Here is an 18,329-nt window from a genome sequence, read left to right as displayed (position 1 = left end):
ATGTGCTGTTTTAAGCTGAGCGGATCCTCCTCTCCCTTCCTCCAGACTCGCATATAGGGGACTCTCGAAGGAAAGTAAGTGAGACTTTCTGTCTCTGCACCATGTCTGTATGTGTTGCATGGAGGCATTTTGATGTGGGGCAGAGTTTTATCCCTAGCACTTTAGTCAAATACAAGATCTGTAGATTATTGGCAATGCATGACAAGCTTGAACTGCCAAGAGACTGTACCTAAAATGTTGCAGTTCAGTTGTCTTTTTGCGCCCATTAATAATAGCGCTTGTTGCACCCAATTAGACTGGGTTTAGCCTATAAATTGGCAAAACCTGTCTAAAGTCCTGGTTAGGGTGTCCAAACAGCAGTTTGGGCTTCCAAAAACAGGACGTTTCTGCTTGCCACCACATAACAATTGAATTCCCCCATAGGACTTTCGGGGGTTTATATAGAACTTTATGAGAGACTGGGACACATCATACCCTGATCAGTTCAATAGGTCAAGTGATGCCTGTCACTATGATTATTGAAGGACACCACTGGGAACTTCCTGACTGTATGCAAAATGCTACGTTATTGTCACAGCCACTGACACTATAAGGTAGCATTTCGCATGCAGATTATAGGCATCCTGCATATAGCTTTTTAATCAGCAGAAGCTGCTTGTGCGTCCTGTTTGCATCAAGTTGCATGAAAAGAAGCTCGGTGGTACCTAGTTGCACTGCGCTCACACATTATGTTTAACGCGTCTTGTAGTGCAGATAGGTAAGATGTTTGGTCACATCTGTAGGTTACATCACAAAGCTGCTTTTTGGGTACGTTATTGAGAACACATCAGAACTGTGTCATATTAAAGGGGAATAAATGTAAGCAACTCTCTAAAGATATAAATAAATGGATAATAAATACAGCAAGAAGACCAAAATATAATCATGTATTTAGTAAAGGTTGCAGGAGGATACATACTGCACAATTCAATAAATAAGTTACATGTAGATGGGAAATCCCTTAACTCCATCAAAATGATTTAACTTTATAACTGCAAGAAGTTTGATAAAGTGACAGATTTTTACATATCTAGCTGCTGGGATCAGACTGTGGCGCTCACACAAGTGCTGTCTGTATTGTACCATATGTCATCTCATTTTCATGGACACACTCGGCACCTCAGAGCTCAGGTGTAGATGCACTTAACAAGGGCTGTACTAGTGACGTTGTTTTGAAGCTTTGATCTTATATAAGAAACAAAATAGATCCTTTATGGTCATTCCTTTTTAATCTACAGTGCTAGTATTGATGCAAATGGACAAAGTTATTTTTAACTTGTTAAGAACTGCCTCTACCACTGCCTCTAGCTTGTATGCGAGATCTGCATTTTGCACTTTGTGTGTGTTGTACCCAGCACAACGCCATTGGTTCCATTCTTACCAAGGCTGGTCTTATGTGGAGTTTGTACTCCTCAGAAAATGTATTCGGTAATTCCTCACAGCACTTTCTTATCAGTGTACTCACAGAAGCTGATTACAGGCCACAACAATATATAGTTATGCATGTGCTTTAATCTAAAAGTGGACCTTTGTGTCATTACATTTGTGTGTGTGTATTGAGGTTACTGCTGTATATAGATATGTCCACATACATCTAGCCTTCTTGCACATTAAACAGACCTATTAATTGCGCCGTGCCGTGGTGTGACTCGGTAGCACCGAGCATTTTCTCATGCAACTTTTTCCCTTAAAATGTGTCTTATTCGCAAAGCGATGCGAATAGGACGCACAAGCTTCTACCGATTAAAATGAAATGTGGCATGCCTATATTTTGTGTGTGACTGCGGCCGTATCTGCATGCGAAATGCTACGGCCGCTTACACTGTAACGTAGCATTGCACATGCAGATATAGGATTGTCGCATATCATTTTAATCAGCAGAAGTTGTTTGTTCATCCTATTCACATCGCTCTGCGAATAAGATGCATTTTAAGGAAAAAAGTTGCATGAAAAGACACTCTGCGCTACCGAGACACACGGAGCTCACGCGTTATCTGTAACGTGACTTGTAGTGCACAGAGGATAGATGTATGTGGACACATCTGTATGTATTTATTGGCCTGTAGGTGTAGTATTTTCGATCTATTTTAATACTGAAAACTTTTAAGTGCACACAACGGATTCATACAGTAACAGCAGGTATATTGGGGCAGATGTATGAAGCTCTGGGAAGTGATAAAGTGGAGAGTGATAAACAAACAACCAATCAGCTTCCAACTGTCATTTTTCAAACACAGCCTGTAACATGACCGTTAGGAACAGAGTGGTTGGTTGTTTATCACTTCCCAGAGCTTCATGCATCTGCCCCATTGTATCTATAGCAGATATTACCAGATACACACAGTAGAAGCAGGTATATTGTAACTACAGCAGATCCCCTGTATACACACCATAGAAGCAGGCATATTGTAATTAGAGCAAGTACACACATAGTAGGAGCAGGCATATTGTAATAAGAGCAGGTACACACAGTAGAAGCAGGCATATTGTAATAAGAGCAGGTACACACAGTAGAAGCAGGCATATTGTACAAGCCAGCTGGTGTGTGTGCGTAAGGAAACATTGTTTCCTATACTACACTGGCTTGAAGGGACGGCACGAGCACGGGACGGCAGCTGTCCTTAGTGGAAATTCCCGACTGTAGCACTGCAACTGTGCCGTGCGAAAGGACAAACGCGCTATCATCCACCACTGAATTTCACACCCGGAAAAAAATGCCTGATTTTTGCCGGCCTGTGAAAACCGGCATGTGTGAAATAGCCATAACCGTTCTGACTACAGCTAGCTACACACTGTGCAGATCAGATAAACCCTCCAATCCAATATGCATGTTGTTGCTATTCCTTCTAATGAATGCAACTGTATTACCAACTTATGTGCCATTGAAAAGTTAAATTTTTCCACTAGTGCCTTGGATGTCAGCCAAATGTTTTCTGTAGGCAATAATCACAGGAGTGCCACCTATAGGCTAATATAAGGTGCTGCATTACATTACTATCCTTACGTACCAAACAATCAATATGAAATTATCATGTTCTCTAAATTGTCTAGTTCAGTGATTTCATATAGTCGAGTTCATTTGAATGGTATGGGTTCATCCTATTACATTATCCATATATATGTGTTTATTCTTTATATTTATCTGTGTGTTGAGCATGCATACTATTTATTGTTGTGGGTCATATGTTGTCCATGACTGAGGACTTACTGCTGGCCAGCAGGACATTCTGAGACTTGTGGTTCAACAGCCATCTACTGCCTCTATCTGATCTAAAATAAAACACTTTTTTTTTTGTTTTTTTATTCCTGTGCTCCGAGTACCTTCATTTCTCAGTAATTAATTGTTTTTCGATAGCAGATGTTTTTTATGTTGTGTTTTGATATTACGAATACCATTTCAATGTCCCATTATTTCATGTCAAGCCATTTCCTCCAATGACAAACCACTAGTCTAATGGTCCCATCTTGATCTTTGTACTGCTCATTCTTCAGACCAATGAAGCTGCCAGTGTGGAATCTATAGCATCCTGTCGCAGTCCGGACGTCATGGGGGTATACACTCCGGACAGAAGTTGCTATGAGTTGCTCACTATCATAGGTAAGTAGATGTGTGTGAGGGGGTGTCAATTACACACCGTGTAATCTGATTAGTGTCCATGTAACCTCAGTTATGCATTTTTATACTTGTGTGTTGAAGACTGAACTCACCTTGTCATCGCTAACCCTAATGAGGGCCCACTTTTCTTTTTACACTTCCTGTTGAATAAGCCACCTTCCTCTCATTTGCATACAGTGCTAGTGGCAGAGGACATTGGGCAGATATAAAACATTTAGTAGATGAGATATGATTTAGGAATATACTGAAGTAATGATATGTAGTTTTGAATATTGTCTAATTAGTTATGAAAAAGTTTATCAGCTATTTTGGAGCTCAGAAATAGTTTCCTTCAGTATAGGGTTTTAAGGTGGGTACACACCTGACCAATATATCTGCAGATGATGGTCGTTCATACACACTGAATGACCATCATCTGCATGCTGCAGTGGGTCGGGCCTGACTGGGGGCGGGTAGGGGCGTGGTCTAATCGCGGAAGGTGTGGCCACGCCCCCTTTTGGGGGGGAAAACACAAACATTTGCGATGCGCACTGGGGAGGGGGGCGCTGTGTGCCCCTCAGCTCAGTGCACAGCCAGTGGGGGGCGCGATCAGCGTGATCACTCCCCCCTTTAGCATAGGAGACTGCTCGGGCTTCTCCTTTAGCAGCCTCGGACAGTCTCCCAGTGCAGCCCAGCACACAGCAGCGTGTGCTGGGCTGCTGTGGATGGGGAGCTGTGCCAGAACCGGGAAAGTAGTACCCACTCAGTACCCGCTCGCTGATCGCCCGTACACACTTGCCGATGGACAGATATGTCTGCAGACATATCTGTTCATTGGCTGTGCAGCACAACCAATGCGATTTGTCTGTGAACGACGACGTTCACAGACCTATCATCTGTACACACTGGCCGACAGGGGCGCGATATATTGGCCGATCAATTATTGCCTGAGGACTCTAACTCTGATTCCCCTGTCCGGGAAGTAGAAACGAAATCATCTATTAATGTTCCGGCATTGGTAAGGGCGGTGCGATCCATTCTTGATATAGAGGATGAGGAACCGGCCCCTAAATCCAAATACCCAAATTTCAAACAGGCAAAAGTGACTTTGGCTGTTTTTCCTCTCTCTGATCAGCTGACTGATCATATGGCGGAGGCCTGGCAGTCGCCTAGTAAGAGGTTCCAGCTGCAGAAACGTTTAGCGTCTAGTTATCCGTTTCCTGCAAGTCAATGCAAAAAGTGGGAAACTCTACCTGCTTTGGATTCTCATGTAACTCGCTTAATCAAGAGTGCTACCCTGCCTATGCCTTCCATTTCATCCCTAAAGGACCCCACGGACAGGAAAGTGGAGACTTATTTAAAATCAATCTATTCTCTTTCAGGGGCTGTGGCCCATCTGTCCATGGCTATCTCCTGGGTTGCTAAAGCCATTGAGAGTTGGGCCAGTGTGCTGGAAGATACCTTTTCTGAGGAAGCTTCTGAGGTTCAGAGAGCTTTAGTGGGCTAAATGAGAGATGCCGCTTTCTATATTGGTGAAGCGGCTTTGGATGCCAGTCCTCTGACTTCCAGAGTCTCGGCCGCAGCTGTGTCTGCTCGCCGGTCTTTGTGGTTACATTCTTGGAGAGCGGATGCGGATTCCAAGAAGGGCCTGGAGGCCTTACCCTTCAATGGGGAGATATTGTTTGGCCCAGACATGGACAAAATTTTAGATACCCTGGCAATTCTAAGTCAGCTTTTCTACCATCGGCAGCTGCGCCGCCTTTCGTTCTCAAGGGAAATCCAAGGGGCAGTCCTTCCCGAGGCAGTCGGCAACCAAGGCCGCCCTTAAACCAAAGAAGCAAGCCTGGAGCGCTAGACGCCCTGCTTCCAAGCCAGAGGGTAAACCTGCAGCCTGATGGGATGGGCCTCCCTCTGGGAGATCCCAGAGTGGGAGGCAGACTTCTTCAATTCGACAAATGCTGGTGCAATACCACCTCGGATGCTTGGGTACGAGAAGTGGTCTCTCAGGGGTACACCCTATCCTTTCGTCAAGGCCTCCCCATCAGTTTTTCTACACGTCCTCCTCAGGACGAGACCAAGACCTTGCACATTCAGGGAGCCATAGAGTCCTTGCTGAAAGCTTGGGTCATTGTTCCTGTTCTACTTTCTCAACGCGGGACGGGTTACTACTACTGGTTCAGAAACTCAATGTGTCTCATCGGCCTATCCTCAACTTATGAAGTCGCTGAACAAGTTTTTCAGAGTACCCAAATTCAGGATGGAAACCTTGCGTTCCATCATTTTGGCTATGGAGCCTGGGGATCACATGGTCTCCCTGGACAGCCAGGACGCCTACCTCCATGTTCCTATAGCGCCTTCACACCAGCGATATCTGCGGTTTGCTATACGACAGCACCAGTTTCAGTCTCTACCCTTTGGCCTCTCCACGGCTCCGATGGTGTTCACCAAGATTATGGCTGTCATGGCGGCCCATCTTTGGAGCCAAGGTATATGGCTTCTGCCATATCTCGACGACCTCCTATTGCTGGCAAGCTCTCCGGTACTTCTACACCTGACGATTGCTTGTCTGCAAGCGCACGGGTGGCTGATAAATTGGAAAGTCCTCCCTGATTACGTCCCAATGGATGGTTCATTTGGGAGCTCTTTTGGATTCTCGTCAGCAAAGGATCTTTCTGACCCCAGAGAAGATTTACGCCCTACAACTGAGGGTGCGCAGCTGTCTGAAGAGTTACCGGGTGTCTGTTCACTCGGCAATGAGGGTTCTAGGGTCCATGGTGTCGGCGTTCAACATGGTGAAGTATACCCAGTTCCATTCCAGGCCCCTGCAGGGGCTGATTCTATCCAAATGGAACGGGTTACGTCACCGGATCAGGACTCAGATGGTGGTGTTGTCTCCAAAGGTGCGCCTGTCTCTAGCTTGGTGGCTTCAGACATCTCATCTCAACAGGGGTCGCCCCTTTTGGATCCCGGACTGGGTTCTTCTCACAACAGATGCCAGTCTCCAGGGTTGGGGTGCAGTGACAGGTCCACTTTCACTTCAGGGCCGTTGGACAGCTGAAGAAGCAATTCTCCCGATCAAAATTCTGGAACTCCGGGCTGTGTACAAGGCCTTCCAGTTGTCAGGTCACGCTCTTCAAGGAAAGACCGTGCAGGTTCAGTCCGACAATGCCACCACGGTGGCGTACATCAACCATCAAGGGGGCACTTGCAGTCGAGCAGCAATGACAGAGGTGTCACGCATCCTGTCTTGGGCGGAGTGTCACCTTCCAGCCATCTCGGCAGTGTTCATCCCAGGAGTCCTCAAATGGGAGGCGGACTTCCTCAGCCGTCACAACGTGCATCCCGGGGAATGGTCGCTTCACCAAGAGGTGTTTCAACTACTCGTGGACAAGTGGGGACTGCCGGAGGTGGACCTCATGGCATCCCGTCACAATCACAAGTTGCCAGTGTACGGGTCCAGAACAAGAGATGCCGACACAAGCCTGGTGGATGCTCTGTCGGTGAGATGGACCTTCCAGTTGGCGTATCTATTCCCTCCGATATCCCTTCTTCCTTCGGTTCTTAGGAAATTCAAACTGGGCGGCGGCACGCTTCTGGTGGCTCCTGCTTGGCCCAGACATCCTTGGTACTCCGATCTTCGGAGTCTCTCCATCGATGCTCTGTTCCTTCTGCCTCAACGTCCGGACCTGTCTTCTCAGGGTCCCTGCCTTTACCCGGATCTGGGTCGTCTGTCTTTGACGGCATGGCTCTTGAGACGTCCATCTTAAGGTCCCGGGGTTTTTCTAGCTCGGTCATCAGCACTATGCTGCAGGCGCGCAAACCTGCCTCCGCCAGGATTTACCTAGCATCTTTGATATTTCATGTGTCTGCACTATCTGTGTGGTTCCAGCGAATGATAGCTCCACTACCAGATATCCGCACCATTTTCCAGGGTGTTCTCAGGATGCAGCCTCCCTTTGTTCCCCCAGTGGCTCCTTGGGATTCGGTGGTTGTGCTTCGGGCCCTCCAGGGTCCTCCATTCGAGCCGCTTGAGTCAGTGGAACTCAAGTGGTTGACTGTTTCTCCTGGCGATTGCTTCAGCCAGGAGGGTGTCAGAATTGTGGGTGCTTTCTGGTCGTCCTCCTTTTCTGATTTTTCACAAGGACAGGGCAGTGCTTTGCACTCGTCCCAGGTTTTCTACCTAAGGTGGTTACTAAGTCCCACATTAATCGGGAAATTGTTGTGCCGGCTTTTCAGTCACCTGATCGCTCGGCTGGTGAGGCTTCCTTGGTTGTGGTCCGTGCTCTGAGTTTACGTGGACCGGACTAGTTCCATCCGGAAGTCTGATTCCTTGTTCGTCCTCTTTGGTTTACACAAGAGGGGTTGGCCTGCCAATAAACAAACTCTGGCCCGTTGGCTTCGTTTGGTTATTTGTGAGGCTCATACACAGGAGGGTTTGCCTGTTCCAGCCTCTATTAAGGCTCATTCTACTCGGTCTGTGGGTCCCTCGTGGGCAGCTAGCCATGGCACCTCGGCTGTTCAGCTGTGTAAGGCGGCCACGTGGTCTTCCATCCAGACTTTTCTGAGGTTCTATGCTTTTCACACCTTTGCCTCTCAGGATGCTTCCTTTGGGTGCCGGATTCTCCTTTCAGCACTGGAGCGTCCCCGCCCTTAATTGGACTGCTTTGGTAACATCCCCAAGGTCAACCCTGTGGACCCTGAAGAAGAAAATGAGAGATATGGTAAGAACTTACCTTTATCTCTCTTTCTTCGAAGTCCATAGGGTCCACAGGGCACCCGCCCTGACGCACCTGGCTTCATATGGGCTGTGTGGCTGGTCACCGGTTTTCTGTCTCCCTTTCTGTGAGAATGGCTCTTGTGTGTTCCAGTTTTCCTTCTCTGTTTTTCCTCCTCTGGCTTTGGCTACTTACCAACTGAGGTGCCTGTGGCTCGGGGGCGGGGTATAGAGGAGGATGGACCCAGTGCATCATGGGAGCCAAAGCTTTAACTGCGTGGTGCCTGTGGATCCAGATCCAGCTATACCCCAAGGTTAACGCTGTGGACCCTATGGACTTGGAAGAAAGAGCGATAACAAAGGTGAGTTCTTACCATATCTCTAATTTTTTTCTAAAGTCCAACAAACCATTTTTATTTTTTGTGTGTGTGTGCAACAAATAGGTTTTTTTAAATGTCTTTATTCAAGCAGCAATATTTGCTTTACTCTGTAGGTTTTGTATGATGGACCCTATGCCGGGGAGACCTTGCTTCTGAAATTCATGAAAATTATTCTCATGTGATGGGTCACATGGTGACCCATCACATGACACACATGGCACACAATATGCTCACCTGCTAAAGTTAATTGTCACCTACACATTGACACAGCAGCCTGTCATTCACTAGAAACTGACATCACTCGGTCACTATATGAATGACTCCCCTGTGTGCAACCTATCCAATTGAATGCAAAGGAATGTAGTCAACTAGTCAGAATAATTCCTATTTCTTTTATATCATCCATCTAGGAATGCTATTAGGTTATGTATAGTGAGCTGTGGAGTCAGGCACTAACTAATTAAGACTGCCTCCCACCTCCTATATAACCCCTCCCCTTCCACTAGAAAAGGGGTGGGCAATAGGCTGTTGTTGAACTACAAATCCCAGCATGCATTGCAACATATTTAGCATGCCCAAATAGCAAAACTGTGGCAGGGTATGCTGGGATATGTAGTTTTACAACATCTGGGGGGGCCGCTTATTGCCCACCCCTACACTAGAACCTCAGTGTTATTTTTAGTGCCTTGGAGTAAGGCACTAGATAGGTCCTAGCTTTTTTAGTTAGGTTAATTTTTTTTTTTTTCCTTTTTTGGTTTCGTTTTTTTCGGTTTGTAGTACCTGGCAACAGGCGACAGGCACTAGCAGGGTGGGAGTTAGGTAGAAATAGAGTTTTTTGTGAACCCTGTATCCCACTCTAAAGACCGCCTCTGGGAAAGTCACCAAACTACATAGTCCCTGGGATTCTATCCATACTAGACACACATCTGAGGGGGCCGCTGGCAAAAAGGTAAGCTTGATACAGTTAACATGGTTTTTACATGTAAAAACCATGATTACTGTATTACTGCTTCCCGGCACGCCGCTTTAGCAGAGTGGATGGGCATTTTTCTACTCATGTGACAGAAGCTGTAGGTGTTACAGAAAAGAGCATGCTGCCAGCTTTTTGGAAAGGGTAGCTCGTTGGCCACGCCCCCATGACATGGCGCCATTGCCGTGCAGACATGCTGCCTATGACATTATCACTAAGAGCCGCAGTACATCAGGCAAAGCCTGTGGATCTCCGGAGGGAGGCGCCGGCGGCTAGGGAACACCTATGATGACGCAAGGCATCCTAAAGGAAGCAGGAGGCCGTCGGCACCTATGCATTTGAGTGCAGTTAAACTAGGATTATTACTTTTGGTAGTTAACCTGGTGATATTTGGTGGTCTTATAGCATTGTTATGTATATATAAGCAACTTTACTGCACTACTTCTTTAGGAATTTAGGCAGTAACATACATTGTTTTGTACTGAAGATTCTTTGGTTTTTGTGCAAGTGAATGTGGACTTCAGGAGTCCGGTTTTATTTTTTTTGCATTTAAACAGGTGCCTCCTCACTTTTGCTGTAATTTCAGAAGCAGTGGTGGTTGTCTTTCTCTTTCAGTATGGAGAAGCCAGACAAGGGTTCCAAAAACAGGGAACAGTCACTTCTTATGCTTGTACAAAATATGATAAAAAGTTGCCAAAAGGTTGTACGGACCCATGGTCGCTCTGTGCTGCTTGTTCACAGGGAGATTCATTCCCGGGAAGTTTAGCTGAACAGTCCGTGATGCCTGATTGGGCCAGGTCTATGTCTGAGGCTGATCCCTCGGTAGAGCCCAGATGGGCTGAGGATATGGGACGATGTCTCGCTGAGATGGCAACGTCCCTAAATAAAATGGTAACGTCAGCAGGAGCCACAGCCACTAAGAGATGTTCAGACCAGTCCTCAGTGGATTTCCTGGAGATGGGGCTTCAGCTACCTCTTTCCAGGAAGAAGGGGAATTGGTTTATGACTGGGAAGACACCTTAAACTTGGAGGATAACTCCAATTCTTATTCAGTCAGGGAGACTTTGCATCTACAGGAAAGTTATTCCAGTGACTAGTTCAGTTTCTTCTTTAAACATAAGAAGAAACATGTAACTGTATTCCCCAAATTTTCACATTTTGGAGAAATATTAAAAGAAGTCTGTTTAAAACCTGATTCCAAATTTCATATTCTCAAAAAATGTAAGCATCATTATCCTTTTTTGGAAGAGGATACCAAGCTTTGGGAAATTCCACCCATGGTGGATGCTCCTATTGCTAGGTTGGTCAGGAATACTGTTATCCCCACAACAGTCTATAACACCTAAAGATCGTATGGATAGGAAGAATAAGGCTGTACTTAAGTCAATATTCACTTTGTCAGGAGTCTTGCTGTGGCCTGTTCTGGCATGCACCTGGGTGATGAAGGCTATCAATTCCTGGATGGCCCAATTGATTGATGGGTTTCAATCGAAGGATTTGTCTGAAGCTAGTTCTTTAGCTGATCAAATTTTGGAGGCTCTGACCTATATAGGTGATGCTTTAATACACTGTTCACGTGCAGCCTCATATTTCTGCTTTGGCTATTTCCGCCAGACTTTCTCTGTGGCTTAAAACATGGAAGGCAGACATAGAGGCCCTGATTCAGAGCCGGATGCTCTGACAGAGCGCTCGCTCTGAATCAGGGCCGGCCTTCTTGATTTTTAGAGCGGCCTCCTGGGCGCTCGTATAGGTGTGGGTGACCACCCACAGCTATATTGAGCGGCCGGGCAGATGGTCGCAATGGTCAAGACCATCGCGACCTTCGGGCTTGCAACGAGACCCTTATGGTCTTGTCGCAAACAGAGCCGCAAGCACTCCCACTGACATCATTTGTGATATCAGTGGGGCCGGCCCCAGATGGTAGGCGTTCCCATGGAAAGGTGACTCTCAAACAGGAAATTTCTGCGCTCTCCAATTCCGAATTAATTATTCTGGTTCTGGTATTACAGCAAGTCCTGGGGTTTTACTCCAGTCTTTTCTTAGTACAAACCATACAGGTCGTTTTCCTCCCATTCTCAACCTCAAGGGGATAAATCCTTATCTCCACTTGGAAAAATTCAAGATGGAGTCGGTAAGGTCAGTCATTTGCTCCATGGAGGTAAGGGAAATTGTGGCCTCCATAGGTATCAAGGATGTCTACCTCCATATTTCTATATGGAAGGGTCATCAACATCTTTGGCGACTTGCTGTGGGGCAGTTCCAGGCTCTGCCATTCGGTTTGTCCACCGCTCACAGAGTCTTTACAAAGGTTGGCACACATGATCTCTCTACTCAGGAATGGGGGGGGGGGTCAGTGTGTTGGCTTATCTGGACGATTTGTTGCTAAGGGCACCTTCAATAGCCCTATTGCAAACAACATCTTCAGATTACCATAGGCATGCTCCAGAGATTCAGCTGGATCATCGATTTTCTCAAGTCAAATTTAATTCCATCTCAGAGGATGGTCTTCTCTTCGACACTCAATGTCACAGAGTGTTTCTTCCGCAGGCAAAGATTCAGGATCTTCAATCCAAAATAAGGATAATTTTACTGATGCCTCATATCTCAGTCCTCAGGGCTATGCACTTACTGGGAAAAATGTTGGCTTCGTTTAAAGCCATTCCTTTCGCTAGTTTCTATGCCCGACCACTGTAAAACCAATTGCTTCATTGATGGGTAAAGTCAGACCCTCAATTAAGCAGACAGATATTCAGATTATCTCTGCAGACCCGTCGGTCACTCCTATGGTGGCTGCAGGATGCAAATCTGAGCAGGGGTTGCCAGTTGTCTGTAATGAATCGGATCATTGTCACCACAGATGCCAGCCTAACAGGCTGGGGGACGGTGGTTTTAGACATGCACCTTCAGGCTCTTTGGTACGTCCAGGAAGCTTCTTTCCATCAATATACTGGAATTAAATACTGGATTCGGTATGCATTGGCTCAAGCTCAATCCCATCTAAGGAGCCTACCAGTACAAATCCAATCAGACAATGCCACGGCAGTTGCTTATATAAACAAGCAGGCTGGCAAGCAATGAGGGAGGTTTTTCACATCCTTCATTGGGCAGAAAGTAGGGTTCCAGCTATTTCGGCAGTTTGCATTCCAGGGGTGGACAACTGGGAGGCGGACTTCATAAGTCGCCACAGTGTGCATCCAGGGGAATGTGAATTGCATAAATAGTTTCCAGATGGGGGTCTCTAGACATAGGCCCTGATTCAGAGCCGGACGCTCTGACCAGAGCGCTCGCTCTGAATCAGGGCCCACCTCCATAATTATGGAGCGTCCTCCTGGACGCTCGTATTGCTGTGGGTCACCACCCACAGCATATACGAGCGTGCAGGTTGATGGTCGCGATGGTCTTGACCATCGCGACCATCGCCACTGCGAGCCGAAGCCTGCGATTGAGTTTCTCAACCGCAAGGCCCGGAGTGATTTTGGCTCTATCAGAGCCAAAATCACTCCCACTGACATCACTAGTGATGTCAGTGGGGCCGGCTTCTGACGGTAGGCGTTCCCTTGGGAACGCCCCCGTCTGGGAGGCACGCCCACCAAAGGGGGCGTGCTGTCAATCAACATCGACAGCACGCCCCCTTTGATCAGACACAACGAGCGAAGGAAAGTCCTTCGCTCGTCGCGTCTCGCGCATGCGCACGACGGAGCTCCCTCCGTCGTGCGCATACGCAGTGCACACCATCGACCCCCTTGCGAGCGGACAGCCGCTCGCGAGTGGGTCTGAATCAGGCCCATAGATCTAATGACTTCCTGTCTCAACAGGAAACTTCCAAGGCATGGATCTCTGTCCCTGGGATCCTCAGGCATCCCTCGTGGATTCCATGACAGCACCTTGGGTGTTCCAGCTGAGATACATCTCACCTCCTCTGGTAATGTTACCAAGGGTACTTCAGCGGATTCGATCAATGGCACGGCCGGTCATTCTGGTGGCTCCAGACTGGCCGCACCGGCATTAGTATGCAATTTTTTGGAACATATTGTCAGATGTACCGTATCGTCTGCCACTGCGTCAAGATCTGTTCAGGGTCCATGCCGTTATCCCGATTTGCCTCGGTTGGCTTTGACGGCATGGTTCTTGAATCCAACATCTTGAGGGCCAAAGGGTTTTCAGAATCTGTTGTAAAAACCATGATACAGGCTCGCAAACCAGTCACTTCCCAGATTTATCATCGGGTATGGAAGATATACAGTCAGGTGCATAAATATTGGGACATTGACAGAATTTTCATATATTGGCCTCTATTCACCACCACAATGGCTTTGAAATGAAACAAAACAAGATGTGCTTTAACTGCAGACTTTCAGATTTAATTTGAGGGTAATTACAACCAAATCAGTTGAACGGTGTAGGAATTACAACGGTTTCTATAAGTGCCTCCCACTTTTTAAGGGGCCAAAAGTAATGGGACAAACTAAATAATCCTAAATGTAACTTTCACTTTTTAATACTTTGTTGCAAATCCTTTACAGGCAATTACAGCCTGATGTCTGGAATGCATAGACATCACCAAGACGCTGGGTTTCATCCCTGGTGATGCTTTGCCAGGCCTCTACTGCAAATGTCTTCAGCTCCTGCTTGTTCTTGGGTCATTTTCCCTTCAGTTTTGTCTTCATCAAGTGAAATGCATGGTCAATCTGATTCAGGTCAGGGGATTGACTTGGCCATTGCATAACATTCCACTTTTTAGCCTTAAAAAACTCTTTGGTTGCTTTTGCAGTAGGCTTCAGGTCATTGTCCATCTGCACTGTGAAGCCGCCGTCCAATGAGTTCTGAAGCATTTGACTGAATATGAGCATATAATATTGCCCGAAACACTTCAGAATTCATTCTGCTGCTTTTGTCAGCAGTCACATCATCAATAAATACAAGAGAACCAGTTCCATTGGCAGCCATACATACCCATGCCATGACACTACCACCACCATGTTTCACTGATGAGGTGTATGTTTTGGATCATGAGCAGTTCCTTTCCTTCTCCATACTCTTCCCATCACTCTGGTACAAGTTGATCTTTGTCTCATCTGTCCATAGGAGGATGTTCCAGAACTGTAATGGGTTTTTTAGATGTTGTTTGGCAAATTCTAATCTGGTCTTCCTGTTTTTGTGGCTCACCAATGGTTTACATCTTGTGGTGAACCCTCTATATTCACTCTTGTGAAGTCTTCTCTTGATTGTTGACTTTGACACATATACACCTACCTCCTGGAGAGTGTTCTTGATTTGGCCAACTGTTGTGAAGGGGTTTTTCTTCACCAGGTTCACCTGAAGTTCAGACCTTCTTGCAAGGGGTTCTTTGCATACAGCCTCCTTATGTCCCGCCAGTTCCTTCTTGAATAGTTTTGGAGGCACTTCAAAAGGCACCTTTTGAGCCATTGGAATATGTAGAATTGCGATACCTAACTTTGAAGGTTGTTTTTTTCCTTTGGCCATTACCTCGGCCAGAAGAGTATCTGAGTTAGTGGCTCTCCACTTCTAATTTTTCATGAGGATAGGGTGGTGGTACGCGCTAAACCTTTCTTTCTCCCAAAAGTGGTATCTGCTTTCCACATTAACTAGGATATTGTCCTTCCAGCCTTTCGCCAGGCTTCAGTGAGTAGTGAAGCTTCTTCCTTAGCACTGTTGGATTTGGTACGTGTGTTACGCATTTACTTGGAGCGCACTGCGTCTTTGAGGCCTACAGATTCATTGATGGTGTTGATTGATTGATTCACCAAAAAGAGGCTGGCCTACCTCAAAAGGATCCATTGCTAGATGGGTCACTTCTGCCATCTGGCAGGGATATTTGTCTTCAAATGTGACGGTCCGGCTTCAATTCAGACCCACTCAACTCGTGCTGTCTGGGCTTCTCGGTCTGTGCTGCATGGTGCCTCGGTAGAGCAGCTGTGCAGCTACCTGGTCATCCATACACACTTTTAGAAAATGTTACTACTTCCATACATTTGGAGCGAGAGATGCCATTGTTGGGCGATACATTCTTCGAGAGGCCGGTTCGTAAGCGCCCCCCCTAAATTGGCTTGCTTTTATAGATCCCAGAGGTAATTGCATCCCCCAGATGGATGATAAAGGGAATCCGATTTTTACTCACCGTAAAATCTCTTCCTTGGAGTGCATCTGGGGAATGCTGGGATACCTCCCTTGTTTGGTTTCATACTAGTTACCTGTTGATTTTCTGGTTTTCTCAGGTCTTCCGTGGATCTTTCTCTGGCTTTGTTAAACATAGACTGAGGTACTATTTGAAGGGGAGGGGTTATATAGGGGGTGGTAGCCAGTCTCAGGGGTCTATTTACTAAGCATGGTTAGGAGACAGAGTGATAAGGTGCCAGCCAATCAGCTCCCATCTGTAATTTTTTCAAACACAGCATGTGACATGGCAGTTAGGAGCCGATTGGCTGGCACCTTATCACTTTTCACTCTGTCTCCTAACACTGCTTAGTAAATAGATCCCTTAGTTAGTGCCCGACTCCACAGCTCACTATACATAACCCAGGGGTAATGGCATCCCCCAGATGGACTCCAAGGAAGAGATTTTACGGTGAGTAAAAATCCTATTTTTAGGGAACAATTATAACAAATGTAATTGTAAATAATATAGAAGTAAAGCAAAGTTTTATTTCTGTGCGGTCATGAGTTCAGTTTCCACCAGGCTGCTGCCAGATACGGACCATAGTCTGTGAATGGGTGGTAAAGAATTTAGACTGTAAGCTCCAATGAGGGCAGGGGCTGTGTTCTAAGAACTGCATCGCTAATTGTGGTTTCTTAATATGGTGGCACTATACAAATAAACCATAATCATTTTATGCCATTTTTTTCTATTTCACAATTAGTATGCTTTCTGCTTGGAAACATGCATTTGACTTCTTATTTCATTACCAATTAAGGTTCATGCATCAAAATGCAGTGTTTAATTGATTCATAACTTTTTATAACTTTTTTTATTCAACCCAGGAAGAGGCTTTGAGGACCTGATGACAGTCAATTTAGCTTGTTATAAACCCTCTGCAGAGTATGTTTGCATCAGAAGAATTAATATGGAGTCATGTACCAATGACATGGTTGCTTTCCTGCAGGTAAACTCATTTCTGGGTGTGCTGAGATACACTAGCTGTACATTTAGTGCAGGAGAATCAAAGTTCTGCTTTCTCTTCACCCAGACTAATAGGGGTATTCAATATGGGTGCGATAACATCGTTTTTTGCGTTAATATCGCACTTTTTTGCGTTAATATCACTGGCTTTAGTTTTACACCGTATTCAATTTCAAAGACTTATCGCAGTTTTGAAAAGTTTTTGATAAAAAACGGTGATAACTTTTCACCATTGAATAGGTGTCGAAAAAAAGTGCAGAATTGGGGTTTAGGGGTGCAGGCTAAAAAATAGCCTGCACCCCTGAGATTGACATTTAAAAAAGAACTCTGTCAAAAAAAGTTTAAAAAAAAAATAGGGATACCCCAAAAAATTTATTTAAAAATTGGGGTGCAAAAAAAAAAAAAATGGGAAAAACTTGTATAACAATAGGGAAATAGGTTCAGGGCTATTCTGCAAGTATGCGGCAGATGTTTTCTAGAATAGAATTATAGCGGCAGGTGCACAAATGCAGAATTTTTAAAAACTTACTTTAGGGACACCAAAATATGCTAGTACCCATTTTCATGTACCCCAAATTTGATGGGACCACTTTAAAAAACGAAAAAAATAACCTAAGTGCTCTTCTGCATCACTTCTTCAATATCGGAAAAAAACACCTGCTGCGGCTATTTAAATCCCCGACTTTCAATTAAAGGCTAAAACGGGGGTATCCATAGTGTTCCCCCATGTTTTTACAACTTTAGGGGGGTCTTACAATTATTTTAAGGAAAAATTCGTAACTTTACGCAAATCCAACTTCGGAGTTTCCCGTTTTCGTTCATTTTATTTTGAATATGGGGATAAGCGGGAGCGCGCACCATACCTTTACGCAGAAAAAAACTCCGATATGAAACGTTAACTTCGCCAGGGAAGTTAACTTTTCATATTGAATACCCCTCTAAGACTTGTAGCCCCTCAAAACTAGTTTTTCACAGGTTGCCTAAATTATGATCGTAAGGAGATCTAGAGAATAGGAAACATTGAGACTAACATAAATCTAACCCCAGTGGTCAACAATAGGTATCCCATAATGCATTTGTGTATAACCTCCATCCCCTGATCTCCATAAGGCTAAGATTTTGCAACTTGTTTTTATATAGTCATTCATAGCAGAAATGTATATGTCATTTATATTATGCCATCTAGTGAGTATTAAATACATCAGCCTAATATCCCAAGCAGTGACTACTACCTAAAAATTAATCTCTTGGTAAATGCAGAGCATTGAAAATAAAAGCAAAATAATATTGTATACTTTGTTCATTCTGCTCTGGACTCTATGTAACATGACCATAGTGAGGACCATTATATTAGTCCCCTGTACAGGAAGGAGTGCTAAGTGAGTAGATATGAGCTGTTGCTAGCTGTTCTTCTCCCAGTGATATTGACTCTTGCCTGCAGACTGAACTTCACGTGTCAAAGCTGTTCAATCACCACAACATCCTCCCTTACA

The 18,329-nt window shown here is 45.4% G+C and overlaps 1 protein-coding gene across 2 annotated transcripts in view; it reads left to right on the top strand.

The window, feature by feature from the left end:
- The window catches only part of STRADA (STE20 related adaptor alpha), a 34,355-nt gene that overhangs the window by 7,716 nt on the left and 8,310 nt on the right, over positions 1–18,329 (top strand). Inside the window, exons 4-7 of one of the 2 annotated variants that reach the window (XM_088442175.1) lie at positions 46–74; positions 3,532–3,637; positions 16,698–16,819; positions 18,278–18,329. The exon at positions 18,278–18,329 is cut by the window's right edge and continues 57 nt beyond it. In XM_088442175.1, coding sequence (XP_088298301.1) covers positions 46–74; positions 3,532–3,637; positions 16,698–16,819; positions 18,278–18,329 — 309 coding nt within the window. The remainder of the gene's footprint in view (positions 1–45; positions 75–3,531; positions 3,638–16,697; positions 16,820–18,277) is intronic. The other variant, XM_088442184.1, reaches the window with a different exon arrangement.

The sequence above is a fragment of the Taudactylus pleione genome, unplaced genomic scaffold (assembly GCF_031769625.1).
Source record: "Taudactylus pleione unplaced genomic scaffold, aTauple2 ptg000018l, whole genome shotgun sequence".
Lineage (NCBI taxonomy): Eukaryota > Metazoa > Chordata > Amphibia > Anura > Myobatrachidae > Taudactylus > Taudactylus pleione.
Note: the sequence above shows the minus strand (reverse complement) of the source record. Positions and strands in the feature narration are given on the sequence as shown.